We start from the raw sequence: 17,725 nt of genomic DNA on the forward strand, positions 1-17,725 counted from the left end.
TCATGCTCAGCTCAAAGAGTTTTACATTTTACAGAAATACAGCTGATTATTGTAAGCTCTGTGGAGGTTATACAAATGTGATTAAAGCTTCATAATAGTGGGGGGAAAACAACCTTGTTTAGAAATCTCTAGCTGTTTTTTATCATCCTGGTGTGTGGAAAAATAGTTTTTTGGCCATCAGGGAAATTTTGTGGTTGTTGTTGACCACTGTGAAAAACTGGCAGCAAAGACGAGTGTCAGCTGCTTATATTGCCAAATAGATGATAATTTTAACCTCTCCACAATGTTCAAACAGCGGTGCTAAAATTCCCATAATGTTTAAAAACTGATTTATTTATTTATTTTTTGTAACACTCAGTAGCTGTTGATAGGACATGCTCTGTTTCATTATAGGATAGCAAATCCTTCACCTGTATTTTTTACAGCCCATTATAAAAAAAACACACACATTATGAGCCAGCAGCAGTATTGAACTGACTGCATAATTTCAGATTTCCTTAAAAAATAATTAATTTCTCTCAATAAATGTGTTTTCTGCAATTGCATAATTGCAGAAATTGTTTTCTGCAATTGCATAATTCCTCTGGAATCCCCCAGAACAATATTTTAACGTTTCACTTTCTTAAATATTGCATTTGAATCACATACATCAATAGTCTCTTGACAGATATATATAGAAAATTACATTTTTATAGTAGTTTAATTTTAATGAAGAGAGACAGAATATGAACCAACAATCCAGAAAAAAATGAATGAAATAAGTATTTGATTTCGAAGCAAAACAAGCCTTAGTATTTGGTGGAGAAACTCTTGTTGGCAACTAGACATTTCTACAAACTCAGAAGGGATTCTGGCCCATTCATCATTACAGAAACTTTCTAAATCCTTTAGGTTTCTTGGCTGCTGCTTAGCAGCTCGAAGTTTCAGCTCCCTACACAGACTTTCTAGGCCTGAGCTGGATACTGGCTAGGCCACTCCATGACCTCAATGTGCTTCTTCTTTAGCCTCTCCTTGGTTGCCTTGGTGGTATGTTTTGGGATATTGTCATGTTGTAATAACCATCCATGACCCATCTTCAGTGTTCTGGCTGAGGGAAAAAGCTCTCAAGATTTTATAGCCTCATCCATTCTGTCATTCTGTACCCTTAACAGAAAAACTGCCCCAAAGCATAGTGTTTCCACCTCTGTGCTTGACTGTGGGGATGGTGATCTTTGGGTCAAATTCAGTGTTTCTGTTCTTCCAAATACAGTGGGTTGAGCTGATGCCGTAGAGCTCAATTTTGGCTTCATCTGACCATAGCACTTTCTGACAAACCTTCTCTGAATCATATACTGGCAAACTTAAGACTTGTACATGTGCTTCCTTCGGGGGAGGGGGGGGGGCTGCAGGTGCCACAAAATTTCAATTCATTACTGTGTAGTGTCTTACCTATGGTGTTCTTGGTGACTGTGGCTCCAACAGCCTTCAGATCATTAACAAGCTCCTCACATGCAGTTCTGGGCTGATCCAACACCTTTCATATTTCTTCCATTACTGAATAATCACACCAACAGTTTTCACCTTCTCACAAAGCTTCTTGCTGATGGTCTTGTAGACCATTCCAACCCCGTGCAGGTCTACAGGCTTGTCCCTGATGTATGCCAAGACTTGACAGCTCTTTGGTCTTTCCCATTGTGGTGGAGAGTTGAATGGAAGAAATCAGATCAGCAGTTTCTGAAATACCCAGACCAGTTGGCTTGGCACCACCAACCATGCCACACCCAAAGTCACTTAAATCACCTTTCTTCCCAATTCTGATGCTCACTTTAAGCTGTCTGGACCGTGTCTATGTGCCTAAATGCCCTGAGTTGCCACCATGTGATTGGCTGATTAGAGTTTTTAACAGCTGAACAGATGTACATGATAATGTTTCCTATGGGTGTATTTATGTCACAAGTTCTTACCAAAAAAAATACTAAATTTTAAATGTCCTGAATCTGGTAATGTCTTTATCTTAGAGTCTTAGAGTATAGGTACAAAGGTGCATAAAATTTTTCCAAATCTTTCAGATGTCTAGTTTTAGCCATGATTGCTGGTTATTTAGAACCCATGCTTAATCTCAAAACCAGTAGAATGTCATCACAATGTCCATTTGGGCTGAGTGACAGTTCCATTTTTAGAGCAGGATATCATGGGATTTTTGTGCCTTATGTTATGTTTGAATATTGTGTGGTTTCATAGAAATTTGTCCCCGTTTCACATTATTACATTGATGTCATTGGCATTAAGTGGTCTGCTTAGTGAAGAGACCAGGAATTCAAAAGGGATTAAATTCATTCATCCTCCGATCCACACAGATGAATGGGTATGCACGACCAAGATGCTTGTTCTTTGAGTGCAGTTTGGTGCCAGTGACTACAGCGTGAAAGGCACAGGGGTGGTCAACCTGGGTATGGGTTCATGATAAGACATCAACCGGCAGATTGGAGGTGCATGTTGAGTGGAAAGCAGCTCTCTTAGTGGCCTCCAGAGGGCAGAGCGGCCTCTCTGCCCCTGGGCGATTCTGCCCTGTGCTCTGGGCTTAGCTGCTCGTTACATTAAAACAGGGGCTTCTGTGACAGAGTCAGCATTATGAAAGCTAAGAGGATTAGCTGATGGACATTTCTGGCGTTGCCGGTCAATTATCAAAATGAAAAGCAGTGACTGGGCAAGGCCTGGCATGCTCTATGGCACAGAAGAGCTCCTCTCTCTCTCCTTCTCATCTCCACTCTAGCTCTCCATCTCCCACTCAGCTTCTGTCTGTCACAGGTTACTGAGGTTTAGGCAGGGAGGCGGAGAAATAAATAAAGGCGTCATTGGTGCCTTTCTGAACATGACATGGTTATCTGTGTGAGCCACGGATTAAAGAAGAGCATTTAAAATTTAATGTTTCTAAAGTGCAAAACTGTATGTTATGCAACTGTGTAAAAACAGGCCTGCATGTCAGCCAGCCATCCATGCTCCTCCAACCATGTGCATGATCATCCATCCCCACATACACTCCCTCACACTGCGTGCTTCGCTACTGTGTACGTGTGGGCATGTGTGTGACCGTGTAGCCCCCTGTGATTGTTTAGCACGCTATGATAATAGGAGGAGTCTCCACCACTGTGATGTCACGCTGCCAACACGTGTGATGCTGGAGTGTTGGGGGTGATTTGTGGGGAGGCAGGATGGGGAGAAGGTTTGTTTTGGTATATCCAGAAAAGTGACATTCCACAGCTGCCCGTGTTAAGGATCTACCCCGGGGATTCACACAACACTGCGAATGTAATCAGCCGAGTCAGTGTGCCACCACGGCTGCAGCGGACACATCACGCCGGCAGTGACACCGTGCCTCCCCTTCCATCCTCAGCACTCGCTTTTATCGCCCAGCTTTAATACAAGCAGTCACACCTCACTGGGGCACGGCAGAGGTGAGGCTGTATATCCACGTGTGCCAGAAAAAGATAAGAAAGCAAACTGATCAAGTGTTTCTCTTATTATTTTAAAGCCAGGAAGGCAACATTTATATTTACTTCTATAACTGTGAGACAGTTACTTAACATATAAAAAGAGCAGTAATCCTGGCTTACTACAAGCAGGCTGAATTATATTCAATCCCAATTATCACTTGCGGGGACAATGTCATCTCGGCGCTGTATTACAAATGGTCCTGCTGCATGGGCAGATTTGATATGGGTATTCAGAGGCTGCTTACATACAGCTGAAAAATGTCTCCATCTGGTGTCACTACACAACTAGCTAAACTAATAGGTAGCAAAGTATTTGTAGTGATAGACCGATCAGCATATGTGACACATCATATGCTTATTTTTTTGTGTTATCAGTCTGCAGTTAGTTTTGCTTATTGGCTTATTTTCATTTTTGCACTGGTTAGGTTTATCATTGTCTGGATTTCTGTTTGGTTGTGTGTTTATTCCTCAATATCAGTTGATCTGAATTCATCTCAAAGTGTAGATTCTGAGAGAACTAATATGAAGCTCTGGAGCTTTGTCAAGCCCAAACTGCTGGAACCCTGTTCTCTTTCCTTGCCAGTGTGCCTCTGCCGTGCGCAGTGAAAACATACAGAGGTGGAAGAGAAGATTATCGAATTAAATCGGCCACATTTTGGATTCGAATCTCCAGGTAGGCCGGGGCCTTTCTGTGTGGAGTTTGCGTGCTCTCCCTGTGCCTGTGTGGGCTTCCTCTGGCTTCCTCCCACAGCCCAAAGAAGTGCAGTGGTGAATCTAAAGTGGCCGTAGGTGTGAATGGAAGGTAGATAAAGAGCTTAAGTGCACAGCATAAAGTCCTGTATGAGTATATGTGAAATACGAATGTGGGCTTGTAGTATAAAGTGCTCTGAGTGGTCAATAACACTGAAAAAGCACAATATACATGCCAGCCCAGTAAGGATTCTGAGAAGTTTTCGATTTTACCTTATATAAGCAGTAATGAATGCGTGAATAGGCAAGTGACACAACATAACTGTAGGACTGAATAGCCAGCATTTGAAGTTATGGACATTTAAGACAAACAGAAATACATCTTGGAAAAAAAGATTTTTAATGACAGATCTGGAGGCCCAAAACATTTACTTGGATGTGATTGTAAAGAGGGAGGACTTCAGAATCTGTTCACACAAAGATGTCAGTCCATGGAAGCATCTGCCTTTGCCATTATTGAGGTAAACTACCAATAAAAAAAAATTACCTGGAAAAGAAATTATAAAAGGTACAGGAAAAGGAAAATGTTCAACACGGTTTGCAGTGAAACAGTCGGAACTGCTCATCGGGAAGAGGTACACGCATCTTCTCTGGGTAAAGTCCTTGTAAAGGCTTGTCTCTGTATTTCCATGGTGTGCTCTGCTGCAGCTATACAACAGCGTACTGCTGATACAGCAGCTCCCGGATCTTATAGTAGTCGTCACACAGGCAGCCTTCCAGGCCAATGCGTCCGGCCTCCGTCTGGACAAAGAGAGCGCAAACATGCACAGGTCATCCACCAGGTCCTCACACAGCAAGCCTTCACCAGCCTTGTACATCACACCAGACCTTAAAAACAAGTGTGTTCCCCATTCCTTCCTACAAACTTGGATGAAAGCGTCTAATGAATCTGCATCAAGATTTTACAGTTAAACACCGCACTCCTTTACGAGTCTTGGCTCTCTTTGATTTCCTTTTCTGGGTTGCATCTATTTTAAGTTCTTGTCAATTATGCAGGTTTTTGTTAGTATCCTGGCTCACTCCTACTTTCTCTGTAGCTCTGAAGCTTTGCTTGTGTTTCTTATTTGCATCTTTTGTCTGAGGTGAGATGTTTTAATTTGCTGCTGGGGCTTTGGTAGCCTACTTACGCACGCTGTATTTGTTTCTCTTTGTGTATAAACTACCATTTGGGGTATTTGTGCTTAAGTAAAGAAACGTTAAAGTACTCAATTTTTCAAGTCTGTCTTAGAAAAACAGTCAGGTACCTACAGAGTATCAACATTAAAACCAGTTTTCTTCCTCCTGTTCATGCAAATACACTTTAAGAGAAAACAGGAAGCAGATTTACAGCCTATTGCTTCCACCTGTTTTTCTCTACACCCCAGACTTTCCCATGACATATGAAATGACGTGCTCAGTGCACCGTAAGGAACTGCTCGGGATCCACAATCTATAATCAAACAAATGGACAAGGACGGTTTGTTGTAATTTTTTGTTAGTGTGTCTCATGCGATTAATTTTCAACTGTGCATCGCTGCATCCGATGGCTCAGAGTCTCATGTCACTATAGCCAAGAGTGTAAAGAGTGTAAAGTCTTTCAAACAGCATTTAAAACACAATTATTTGAAACACTGGCAGGTTTAATATGACTAATTGACTGGTTTTCTATCTATCTAGTATTCTTTCATGGGAAGGAAGGACACTTACTCTGCGGACGGCCACCATGTTGTTGCATACCAGCACTCCTCCCACAAACTCGGCCTGGATGCCCTCTCTCAGCAAGACTTGCTTGAAGTCAGACAGACGAGGCTCGTTGATAAACACAGACTGATGCCCTGACATCTGAAGAGAGAGTGAAACAGGGTCAAACTTTTCCTACAAAGACTCCTTATTCACTCTTTTGGACGCAGACTATCACAATCACATCACGAGCCTTGGGAAAAGTTTTCTTTCAGGGATCATTTCTGCATCGTACGTTGGTCAAATGACATTAAAATGCCAAAATAAGTTTTATGCACTAATTGTAGCAGCTATTTGGGCCTAAAAGTCACATGCTGCTCATGTTGTTTCATTTGCCAAAACAATTTGCATTACTGCAAGGAAATGAGGCTACCTGTCAAAATGAGCAGCAGCAAAAACAAGCCTTACGATCACATATTCTCTCTGAGCTGAATCGAAACAAAGCGCCCTATTTAGCATTCGTTCCACCCTCTTTAGCTTTCTTCGCACTCAGAGGTGGGACCACTCACTCGTACAACATCACTGACCCATCTAAATGTTTGGGGCACACTGGGAAAAACAGACTGTGTTTGATCTCTCATTCAAAAATATCTAACAACTCTACAGCAGCAAAATAAACTTGAAAGTGAATATTTGAAAGTCCTCCACTCAAACACGTGTTTAGAACATGTGCAGAGCCTGACACTGGGAGACGAAGAGAAAAAGTTTAGAGCTGGAAGATATAAGCAGAATTTTGTGAGCTCACAATTAGGAGACTATCTCAGAGCAGCTAAAGATGGTTCATGAGAGTTGGCTGTAGCCCCTAGGCTTGAAAAGTAAAGTCAATGAAAACATGCCTTAAATGGCTATTGATCGACAGGGGGGTGAGAACTCTGTGTGAAAATTTGTCCACTCTTTTCTTTGATTTATGAGATCATAAATGTTTTTCTACTTGTTTATATGTTGCAAATTTCAAGTGTTCTTCAATAGAATGTGACAGTATTGCGACAGTTATTTTGCAGGCCAAAAAGTTCAGCATATTGGTGCGGCCGTGCATAGTCCTGATTTTTATGTGGCCCCTTGGGGGAAACCCCCTTCCAAAAAAACGATGAATAGATTAGAGTAGGGCTACTCTATGAGTCACATGTAACAATCAGTCTTAATCTAAGTATAATTTCTGTACAGCAAAACAGCTGTACAGAAATTTGCTGTTTTGCACAAGCCAAAATTAACATCTCATTTCACATCACTAGAAAACACAATAGCACATTGCTAACCAAGCTAGCTTGTGATAGCATATCCAAATATGGGCATGGTTGGAGATGGAAAGAAAGTCAAACTTAAAGTTTTAAAAAGAAAAGTTAGAAATACATGGAAGATTGTCCAGCTTTTAAATACAGTGTGTGGATGCATTATGCAACATAAACCATCAAAAAGAACTGCAAAATCATTCAAGACAGCAAGATTTCTGCTCCCCACCTCGTTTGGTGGCAGTGGTTCCAGCGTGGGAATGACATCACTCTCTTCGGAAAACTCCTTCTCGTCCTCTCCGAACAAGTTCTTCATGGCTCGCTGTGCCGTGACTGCTATGTTGATGGGGTCAATGTCAAGATCGGGGGCGATGTCCATAGCCAGCTCGCTTTCTTCCGCCTCGTCTTTCACACCCTCCTCCAGTATCACGCCGGTATCCACCTTCACTACACGCATGTCCAGCACACCGTCAATCCACGCTAGCTCCGTGTCTTTGGCCTTGCAGAACTGCAGAGAGCTCACCAAGGAGTCTTTTAACCTCACCTTTACCAGGACAGAAAACAAGATAGTATAAAGACCCTGACGAGTCTTGGAAGGATTGCAACACAATACTTCATATTTAAGGTCATAAAACACATTTAAGCTATAAGATCAAATGCACCCATTACTAAATTTTGGGGGAAAAAGACAAATAAACACACTTTATTAAAAATATAATTACACAGGCCTTAAATGAAGCTAACCTGGTAGATGTGGGTTTCACTAGTGGCATCCACAGTTTCCTGCAGTTTAGGCGTGTAGACTTTGATGTCCTTGCTAAAAGCCTTGCAGGACTCTGCCAGGTCCAGACTGGCTTCTGGTGGCCCACGAACAATCACCAGCTGTCTGGGCTTCATCTGATTGATAATCTTCTTTATGGAGTCCCCGTCAGAGCGACCCTCGTAGTCTATGTACATGACCCTTGCTCTGTGAAGAAACAGAGATGAGGTCAAGCCTTTCAACACTACCCTTGCTAGGACAAGAACTGCGCCAGAGACACCAGAGACTTGTTGACTACACATAACAATTTTCAGCATCATACAGGTTGATATTCAATCACGTGGAGGTGGATTCTACTGTACTGTTTGCCAATGGCCAGTTAAAATGGCTGAGAAAACACAGCCAAATTATCACAACAATCACTGACCTTATTTCAAGACTTTCTATGCTTGAGATGCATTTTGTGGGGACTACAGACAGATCCTGGTCCATAGGTTCATCTCCATTGGTCAAACCAGATTCTAATTTGCTCTTCTCCTCCTCTGTGGCTTGCAATTCAGGAACCAGAAACTCCTCTAGCCTTTAAAAGGTAACATTGGTTTTTATTATTATATTATCATTGATAAAAGTCCGAGTTTCACATTAGTGGCCTCCTGGATTCATCAGTCATCTGATGTTTTTGTGCATTAGTATCGAGTACCTGATGATTTCTCCATACTCGTCCCATTTGATTCTCTCCTCGTGTGTGGGGAACATTGGATATGACTTTTTGGCCTGTTTGAAGAAACTGCCTTTACGGCTGCCCTCGCCCTTCATCATCAAATCGTGGTGTTTGGTTTTTACTACAGCCGACTGATCCAGATCATCATCCATATCGCTCTCATCGCTGGAGTCCACATCCACCCTGCAAACCCATAAAATAAATATTAATTCTATACTTAAAAGTTTAATTTATCTAAGAGCAGACAACGTATTTTTGCTCGGTAGTAGAATATAAATGTTTGTCATAAAAATGTTATGACTCATCTCGCAGTTACAGATTTCCTTTTAAACAGCATGCTTGAGATTTGCAGTCTAGACCACAGTTTGCATTTGTGATGGCATTTTTTCCAAACCTAATTTGCTGTCGTACTCGTGAACTGACTGATGAAACGTTTTGTAACACCAAAAGCGTCACAGAGAAAATACATGCAACCCTTAAGCTACGAGTCATCTCACGTCTTATTCTGTAGAAACTTACTCTTTTGCTTGTTCAAGTTTTTTAGCAGTTTCTTTCTTAAGTTTCTCCTTTTCCAGGTATTCTTCCAGCTCCTTGCCTTCGAGTTTTACTCTCTTCTTGACCTGTTGTAACAAGAAAAAGTGGCAAATGGATACGGTGTAAACGACAAACTGACACGTTTTGTATCTTCCTAAGCCGGGTCTGCATATTAGCATCAGGAGCTTCCCATGGGGCAGATATCAACCCTCTGGTACAGCAAATCAACATTATGACTGCAGGCCTCACCTCCAGATCCAGCATCATTTCTCCAGGGTTGTCGATGAGGTAGCGAGCTAAGGTTCCAGGTGTGGTGCGGTACGTCAGGATGATGGAATTTTTTGCATTTTGACACCACTGGATAAAAAGTTCTCGAGAAAACCCTGACTCAAGGTCCGGTTGGCTGCAGAGCACCACCTTGGGGCTGGGTACTCGGGCCAGGTCTGCCAGACTGTGGCACAGGGTCAAATGTCGGAATTGGAACGGGTTGTTCCTCTTGTCCTCAAAACACCTCATGAGCTTGTCACTCATCCACTCCACCTAGAAAGGATCAGTGATTAATGAATTCATGAATTATAACAAATATGTATTATTTGCTGTGCTCTCTCTGTAACAAAATGAAAGTTTTGACTGGAAAAATCTGAATATTTCAATAGTTTCTCCGATGTGAAAAAAAACAAACAGTTAACGGTACCTGGGACTTTGAGAACTCCACTACATTGTAGCTAACATTGTTAAGCAGAGCGAGTGGGTAAGCTCCGAGCCCAGCATCCTTCGTCCTCCAAATCTGGTCCAGGAGCTGAGCCAGTTCCAGCACACGCCCAGCTGTATCTACGGCAATAAGGACATTGCCATCACCACGCAAGGTCTCCATCACATTGGCTGTGGAAGAACGGAAAAAGAGAATTACAAATGTACATAATAAAATCTGTAACCGTTAGAATATGGCAGTATGAACTCGCATATTATTGATGTAATAGTGTTAGTGTTAAAGCGCCCAGTGGCTATTGATACGTACTAAGTAGCTGCTCATCTCTTTGCTTACGACGTGGTTGTACATACGCCGCATTGAAGGAGTCTGTAATAAGTAAGGATGGACGGCTGAGGCTCTCCAGTGAGCAGCCATTGAGGTGGCTGGAGTACACAGAGAAAAAGAATGCATTAACAATGAGCCAAACTAAAAGCAATAAAATTTCATTTCACATTAACGTTTTCTTTGCTTACATTTCTCTCTTGTGGTTAAAGTCCACGGCGTAAACAATCTCCTCCTCCCCATCCTTCACAATTTTCCAAATAGTGCCTCCAATCATGTGACCGGCTGGAAGAGGAGTAATGGAAAGACCGTGCCCTTTTCCTGTCAGGTAAAAAAAAAATACATAAACAATCACATTGTTATATGTGGTGCATAAACAGGGAATAACACCTATTCTGCAAATAAAACACACCTTTCAAATTGACAATCTGAGAGTATTTCAGCTGCTGGATCTTATCAAAAGCAGCATCCACATCATCAAGTGTGAACAGTGTAAAATCTTCACTGTTGTTTCGGGACTACATGGAAAGAAAGAGAGAATTTAATAAAGTAATGGTAATCAAGCCAAAAAGAACCTCTGTTAATTAAATCATGCATTACCCATATCCCCTTCTTACCTGATACAGATCGTACATAAACATCTGCCCCATCTTGTAGACAGGAATCGTGGCATAGATAGTACAGTTCAGCCCCAGTTTGCCCACAGCGTATGGCAGGGCTCCCAAGTGTATGGGGTCGGGATGGGAGAGCAGCACAGCGTCGACCTGATGAACATGTCTGGAGAGGGGGAAAAAGAGCATTGCAGCAGGTTCAAGTCCGAGAAAAGTGGAGTGGTTTAATTCAAATCTTTATTCAATCGCACAGTCTCGTCTCACAAGATCAAAATTTCTTCTTTAAAGGAGAACAATACGCATTCACAAGGAGTTCAAACAGATAATAAAGCTTTACATTTTACAAGGGAAATATAGGCTTCTAGTGGCCTCTACTTTGAGGACAGTTTGCGATTCATTCAAGATTAGAAGGTGCACAGTTCCAGAAACAAAGCCAACTAACATGTGCACATGGGAAATATTTAAAGTTGTGTTTAATGCTTTCCCCCGCAACAAAGATGACATTTCATGAACTGCCCTGTACCCTTAATGATGAGTTTTGATACCTCAATACATATCAATAAAGACGTGACAACCACTGAAATAGTTTTGGGGTTTTTTCCAAGGGTAACTGAATAGGCAGAGACCACCCTCACCAATTTCTGATACAAACCCAGTCATTTTGCTCTATAAGCAAGAGCTTCAAGGGTTACTTCTGATACTCCTGGTGTTAAGATAGCTATTGTGTAAAAATCAATTTAGAGGTTGCCTGAGTTTGCACTAAAATAAGACTTTAAAAAACATTTTTTCTCTGCAAGTTACAATTCAACCACTGTCTCTGTAGCTGTTGTTATTAGATGTGAGAAGAGAGGAGAGTTTAGGTAGTTTGGAAGCCTCAAGAGTAGAGCTGTGCCTTTTATTTTTGACTCTATAGATGTTCATCCAACCGATACAGTTAGAAATGAGTATGAAATTCCTCATTGGTGATAAAGCACTATAATACACAGGGTTTTACAACTGGAGTGCTGATAGGGCACACACACGCATTTTGTCTCCAAACTGTTCAACTGGAACTGTCCTTCTAATCTAATTCTTTCGCCCAGTGAAAATCTTAACAGCTACAAAATTGCCATTAGAGTATTAATTAGATAATTCATGTTGTATAAATGTATAGGAAACAGCAATAGAGCAAGAATTAGAAGACATACATTTATCCATGCTAATGAAAGCATAAACAAGCAAAGGACTAAATTTGGAAATCTCTCCATATATGTTAAACCATCTCCTTGTGCCTGATATTCTTCTACTACAAGATGAGACAGAAGAAGTACAAATTCAACATACATGTAAGTGAGGTACATTGGGTTTTTGATGTTAAGATTTCTTCGCAGATGACTTTCAGACTCAAACAAAACCTACATCCATCGTCTAATATGTGGTATGACAGAAACCAACAAACAGAACCATATAATCTGTGGACTAGAAGCTCTTTACTATAGTATTATAAATGATGGGCTACACCTGGACCCATCTAGAAAGAATGGCCAGGACAGAAATCTCTGGAGATCTACCTTTGGCAGCCCATACCCTGGGAGGGGTGACGGGCAGTAGTAGTATTATAAACTTTTTTTTATGTCAGTAAAAAAGTCGGCACAAGCTTTCTTTCCCCTACTTCACGGTGGGGAGGTCAGTCATCAATAAACCAGACTGCTGTGGGTGTACTGTTTAGTGAGTTCATAAAGGCACATTTACTTTTTGCTAAGAGTTTAAAAAAAATAGAAACATCAACTGTTTTTGAAAGACTGGCGGTATACCGACCTCTTCATAGCATCTATGATTTCCGTGGAGAAGTTCTCATCCCACCCGCAGTCCAAGAGGAAACGGAATTCATCCACCTGCAGCAGGTAACAAAGGGCAGACTCCTCCAGAACCCCTGACACGGCTGTCAGCTTGATAATGGACGTCATGGTTCTTCAGTTGTCGAGCTGAAATATAAGATTTGTGCTTGCATGTTATCCTCACCACGAAACCTTTCCTACTAACTCTAAGGCCCGTGGCTCTTTATGTGTGAGTGCGACTCTGCGAAAAGTCATTCAATTTAATCAACAAAGAAAACAAACACAACCATGGTTGGAGTTTGCCATTAAAATCTGTGTGAGGCTAATAGCGTAATGTTGCACAATTTTAACCAGTGATGTATGCAGCTTACAGGCTGTAAGTAAATATAATGTAAACATAGTTTTGTCGCTAGCCACAGCTAGCTTAGAGTTGTTAGCAGATTGCCCAGCAAAGTGTATTTACAGTGCTAGCTAATGAGTGTAAATGAACTAACAAAGGAGCGTGCACCATACCATTAATTGTAAAATAATGGATTAGTCTTCTGGAATAAAAAACAACCTTTTTTCTGTTATTCCCAAATTAAACCATTTTGGCTCGCGTTTTTGATAGCGGCAGACATACTTGCCGCTGCATCATGTGTGAGAGGGCAAAGGAGCATACCACAAATGGTGGTGTCGTTACTAAATAATTCTAAATCTCTTCTAAAACACTACATTTAGATTTTTTTCGAAAGGTATCTGAACACATCACCTTTAACATCATAGTTTCAGTGTTGGATCGTATCTAATATTCCACTACTTGTGCTTTGACATCAAAATGTATTATTTAAAAATATGAAACCACCTCGTCGTAAGTTTACAGTTGGTAGAATCCGATGTCCTTCGCTTGCTGAATGAGGAACTGAAGGCCGCGGCTGGTGTAAACAGAAGGTATTATTTTAGATATTAATATTACATTCATTATTCTTTTTTGGTCGAGCCAGTGCGTTTTAATGTGTGTTTGTTGTACTGAAAATACAGTAACCAGTGCATCTTAGAAATAATCCTTAACTACATCTTGAAACATATTGCTAAGGCTAACTAGCTGACAGGCTAGCTAGCCAAGTGCCTCTCTCTAGGATACCAAAAGTTTGTGATGAACGATCTGCAGACTTACCGGATATTTAGTATTCAGCTTCATATATATATATATATATATATATCTGTAATGTAATGCATGGCTACCGTGGTCTGTTCTTTGACATAGCTTGATGTGCATTTAATGAGGTTTGCCTGTCAAACCTCATTGAAATGCATAAAGAAGTGTTGTAAATCATTGTCAAGGTGTACACATTCTTAGAATCTAAAGTAGGCGTTTAAAGACACTCGGTTGTTGTGCTTATTGTGCAAGAAAATGTCTGTCATTTTTAGTTGACAACATTAGCTAATTTTGTTTTCTAGAAGTTTTTTGCAGGTCCTCTAAATCTATGAACATGGGCTACCCCCAGAATACTACATGTTGCTAAACATTACGTCTCTTTTAATGGTTGGGACTCGCAGCATGATCAAAATAATGATGGTGGCACAATATAAAAAGCATTCTCCCTTTCCTGATCTTAGTTTAAAAAAAAAAATTGTTTCACTGAAATGTTTGAGATCAAACAAATTTTAACATTAGACAAAGATAACCCGAGTACATGCAAAATCTAAATCTGTGTAACTAAATGGAAAGAAATGGAATTAAAAGCAGAAAGCTGTCGTTGGGTTCATTATTACTTTTAATAAGTCACTTCAGTTGTAAGTGATCTGATTTCCTACACTTTTAACAGTATTTCCCTTAATTTTATTTTAGTTAACTTTTACCCTTATTCATTTGAGAGCCTCATTTAAAATCATGATTTAATAACTGATTTGTTTATTTAACAGGGGTATCTATGTGGTGCCAGTGTATCAATGGCGTATCTTAAAAGAAAGCAATAAGATATTGCTATATTAGTATTTAGCCTTTCAAATAGCTTAAACAGAGATTAGGCTGTTCAGCAATAGTGGTAAATGTTCTTGTATCATTTATGCTTGTGCTTTCCTGTATCCATTCTTCTTATTATACAAATATGAATGCACAACTGCAATCATAAGTTTAATTTGGGAGTATAAAACCCATGCTCTTTTTCTTTTTAGGTAGGAACCATGGTGAACTTGGCAGCCTTTGCCCGCCAGTACTGGGCGCACATATTTGTCCCCACAGGCTTTGTCATTGGATGGTACCTTGACAAGCAACAGGACCAGAAGTTGACAGCTTTCAGAAACAAGAGTGCTTTGTATGGAAGGTAAGAACGAGTGACTGTTCCCCAAATAAAAACAAAACAAACCCCTCAGGTTATTCTTGAATTTAAAGACAAGCTACTATGTTGAATTCATGGTGATGTTTGTCACTGTGTACACAATAGCCCATGGTCTGGAGTTATTAGTTTAGTGCATGGATATTTTCAATTGGGCAAAGTTATAAATACATGAAATCTGCAATTTCATAAAAAAATCCACCTGTAAATTTTCCTAAAAAGCTAGTGCTATAAATCCTTAAGGTTACTTTGACTCCTATCTCCTTTTTTTTTTTCCTAAAAAAGGCTCAATTAATAACCAACTGCCTTCTATATCTATGCAAATCCACTTTAATAGATTACCATATAACACTTTGTTTCTGCACTTTTCCACTTTCAGCCGATAACTCCAGTAGTGATCTTCTGGTGTAAAACTGTGCTCATACATCATTCTGTTCTGTGAAAGCCAAACATCTTACAAAACTTCAAATTTTTCTTCTTTTTATAGGGAACTGAAGCCTGGAGAGGAGGTGACCTGGAGGTAGACTGCTCTCTACTTGAAAGCCTGTGTGGTGTGAACGAATGGGTGTCCTCAAATCACAATATTTAAGAAGACTCCTGTACCTCTGTTTTTGAGTTGTATCAACCAATAATAAAGATGCCATTAATTGAAATCATTTGGTACTTGTTAATGATTCTGGTTGTACAAGACAAAAACGATATAAAAAAAATTTATTTTTAGTTGAACAGCAAAATCACAAATGCATTATCCATTTCCAGTCGAGCTAATGAAGGCTACTTTGAGCAGACATGCTCTCCACTGAAGATCTTATTTTGTATAAAGTGATTTGATCTCTTCATGCAGTCACCATGATGGAAGAATCTAGTGCTACAGTGGTTCTGCAGTGTGGATAATCCCCTTCTCAAAAAGTAGTTCAGCCAAAGCAATCTGGGAAAAAGTAAAGGGAAAAACATGAGGATCAACCACTAATGAGAAACACAGGACTAAATAAGTGATTTCACTGTGCAGAAACCCCGTTTATACAGGTACCCATCTAAAACACTGAAGATAAGCTGCCACATACGAGACACCTTCTGCCAAAAACAAAACTAAACATAACAGACTGTGTGAAGGTAATAATTACCCTGTCCTGCGCAGATTCACATGGGAGGCTTCCTACTGTCACAAAGCCGGGATATGAATGGATCAAAAACTCGACAGCATCTGTGTACTAAGAGGAAAAACAAGTCAACCCCATCATTAGCACAGTTTACGAGACCTGACATTTGATGACAAACACATCTACCAATCTTTACCTCTGGTTTTATTTCAAAACTCTTGAGCTGCTCTTTGTGGTAAACTCTGGAGTTGTCAGTGGTGTAGTAAAGATGAACCGCATCTCCGTCATTGCATAACCTGGCAATAAAGATTTACAAGACAAATGACAATGACTCTTTTCTGCTTTAATTGGTAGCCTTAACATATAGTTAATAAAAAAAATCTGTGTTACCGGGCACACTGAGCACGTAGAATTCTGATTTGAGTCTGGGTAGTGATGTGTACACCCACATCCTTTACTTGTCCACCTTCCCACCTCGTAGGTGCTCCTTTCACACTGGTGACCAGTTCATCTGTAAATGATGGTATGAATTAGAATCAAAAGCAATATCGTGACATGCAGCTCATTAAAAAAAACCTAATGCAACAATTACAGCTCTCTCCATCACATACCTGGAGTGAGAGTGGGAGGAAGGCAGTCATGAATGAAATCTTTAGCCTTCTGATCAACAGCAGCATCCAGTGGTGCGTAATTTGTTAGCCTCTTCATCAGATTATCAATTCTAGAGAAGAACTTTGCCCTGCGCGGGTCTTCCTACACAAGGATAAGTTTTGTCTTTAGCTAGTAATTGGGAGTAAATGAGGACAACACCTGAAAAGTTGGTAAAAATCACTTCATTTAAATACCTTGTCGGAGTTCTGTACTCCCATGTACGTCAGGTAGTCCAGAGGTAAACCCCGTCTAAACTCCACGTCCTCCTCCATTGCTACTTCCAATGCTGCTGGGACCAGCTGAAAAAAAGAGCAGTAAATTATGAATACCCCTTTGTAAGTATAACTGTCTTAGGCAATCCTTAGGTTAAGAAAGACAGGTGATGTATGAACCGTCAGCGAAATACTCTCCACCAGAAATCATTAGTATCATCTGTCAGCAGGAAAGACTGCTTTGATTATTACTCTTCACCTGCAATGCAAAACCACTTCATGCTGGATGCAAGATTTATACCCTTTTGCTCACTACTGGCACTGGTACTTGTTTCAGAGTTCGGCCGTTGTCTTCATCTGCATGCATCACAGGGGGAAACAGGGAGGTTTTTTTTTTACCTTTTGCAGCAGATCTCCCCAGCTGTTCTTCTGGTAAGAGGAGATGGTGATGTGCAGAGAGTGTGCATCTGGTAGGCAGTTGCCTTGATGGATAAAACCTCGAGGGAAGTAGATGAGATCTCCGGCTTCTACCACCACATCTAGGATCGGCTTACCAATGTCTGCCTGGTCGAAGTTTGCTGAAGAGAAATCACAAAGCAGACACCCCTGAGCATTAATTATATTTATTTATAATTCTCTTTTCCAAGCAAGAGAGACCATTTTATTTCCACAAATCAGTAATTTATCAATCAATCAATCAATCAATCAATCAAGCTTTATTTGTCACAAGCAGGTTGCCCTGCAGTGAAAATGGGACCCCCCCCCCGACCTTACACACATAACACAGACATCACATG

The 17,725-nt window shown here is 40.6% G+C and overlaps 2 protein-coding genes across 4 annotated transcripts in view; both read right to left on the bottom strand.

Annotated features, from left to right (window-relative positions):
- Positions 1 to 4,546: 4,546 nt before the first annotated feature.
- On the bottom strand, positions 4,547 to 13,572 carry cpsf2 (cleavage and polyadenylation specific factor 2). Of its 3 annotated transcripts, none has more exons than XM_005731129.2 (15): positions 13,270 to 13,572; positions 12,628 to 12,794; positions 10,837 to 10,996; positions 10,632 to 10,737; positions 10,411 to 10,540; positions 10,205 to 10,320; positions 9,881 to 10,068; positions 9,436 to 9,726; positions 9,172 to 9,272; positions 8,632 to 8,835; positions 8,359 to 8,511; positions 7,916 to 8,138; positions 7,401 to 7,715; positions 5,910 to 6,044; positions 4,547 to 4,964 (listed from the first exon to the last, which is right to left on the bottom strand). In XM_005731129.2, exons 2-15 carry the CDS (start codon positions 12,774 to 12,776, stop codon positions 4,872 to 4,874), a joined length of 2,364 nt encoding a protein of 787 aa, XP_005731186.1. In that variant the 5' UTR covers positions 12,777 to 12,794; positions 13,270 to 13,572; the 3' UTR covers positions 4,547 to 4,871. The 3 variants fall into 3 exon arrangements, with proteins under 3 accessions (XP_005731186.1, XP_005731185.1, XP_005731184.1); XM_005731128.2 differs by having other exon boundaries at positions 13,207 to 13,572; XM_005731127.2 differs by having other exon boundaries at positions 13,161 to 13,572.
- A 1,918-nt stretch (positions 13,573 to 15,490) lies between these two features.
- The window catches only part of riox1 (ribosomal oxygenase 1), a 6,958-nt gene continuing 4,723 nt past the window's right edge, over positions 15,491 to 17,725 (bottom strand). The window contains exons 8-14 of the mRNA XM_005731130.2: positions 17,328 to 17,538; positions 16,911 to 17,015; positions 16,677 to 16,818; positions 16,456 to 16,576; positions 16,262 to 16,361; positions 16,090 to 16,176; positions 15,491 to 15,893 (exon numbers count right to left, since the gene is read on the bottom strand). Of these exons, the coding sequence (XP_005731187.1) occupies positions 15,834 to 15,893; positions 16,090 to 16,176; positions 16,262 to 16,361; positions 16,456 to 16,576; positions 16,677 to 16,818; positions 16,911 to 17,015; positions 17,328 to 17,538 (826 nt within the window). The 3' untranslated portion in view covers positions 15,491 to 15,833. The remainder of the gene's footprint in view (positions 15,894 to 16,089; positions 16,177 to 16,261; positions 16,362 to 16,455; positions 16,577 to 16,676; positions 16,819 to 16,910; positions 17,016 to 17,327; positions 17,539 to 17,725) is intronic.

The sequence above is a fragment of the Pundamilia nyererei genome, unplaced genomic scaffold, assembly GCF_000239375.1.
Source record: "Pundamilia nyererei isolate P.nyererei 1_Seehausen unplaced genomic scaffold, PunNye1.0 scaffold00041, whole genome shotgun sequence".
In the NCBI taxonomy this organism is placed as follows: Eukaryota; Metazoa; Chordata; class Actinopteri; order Cichliformes; family Cichlidae; genus Pundamilia; species Pundamilia nyererei.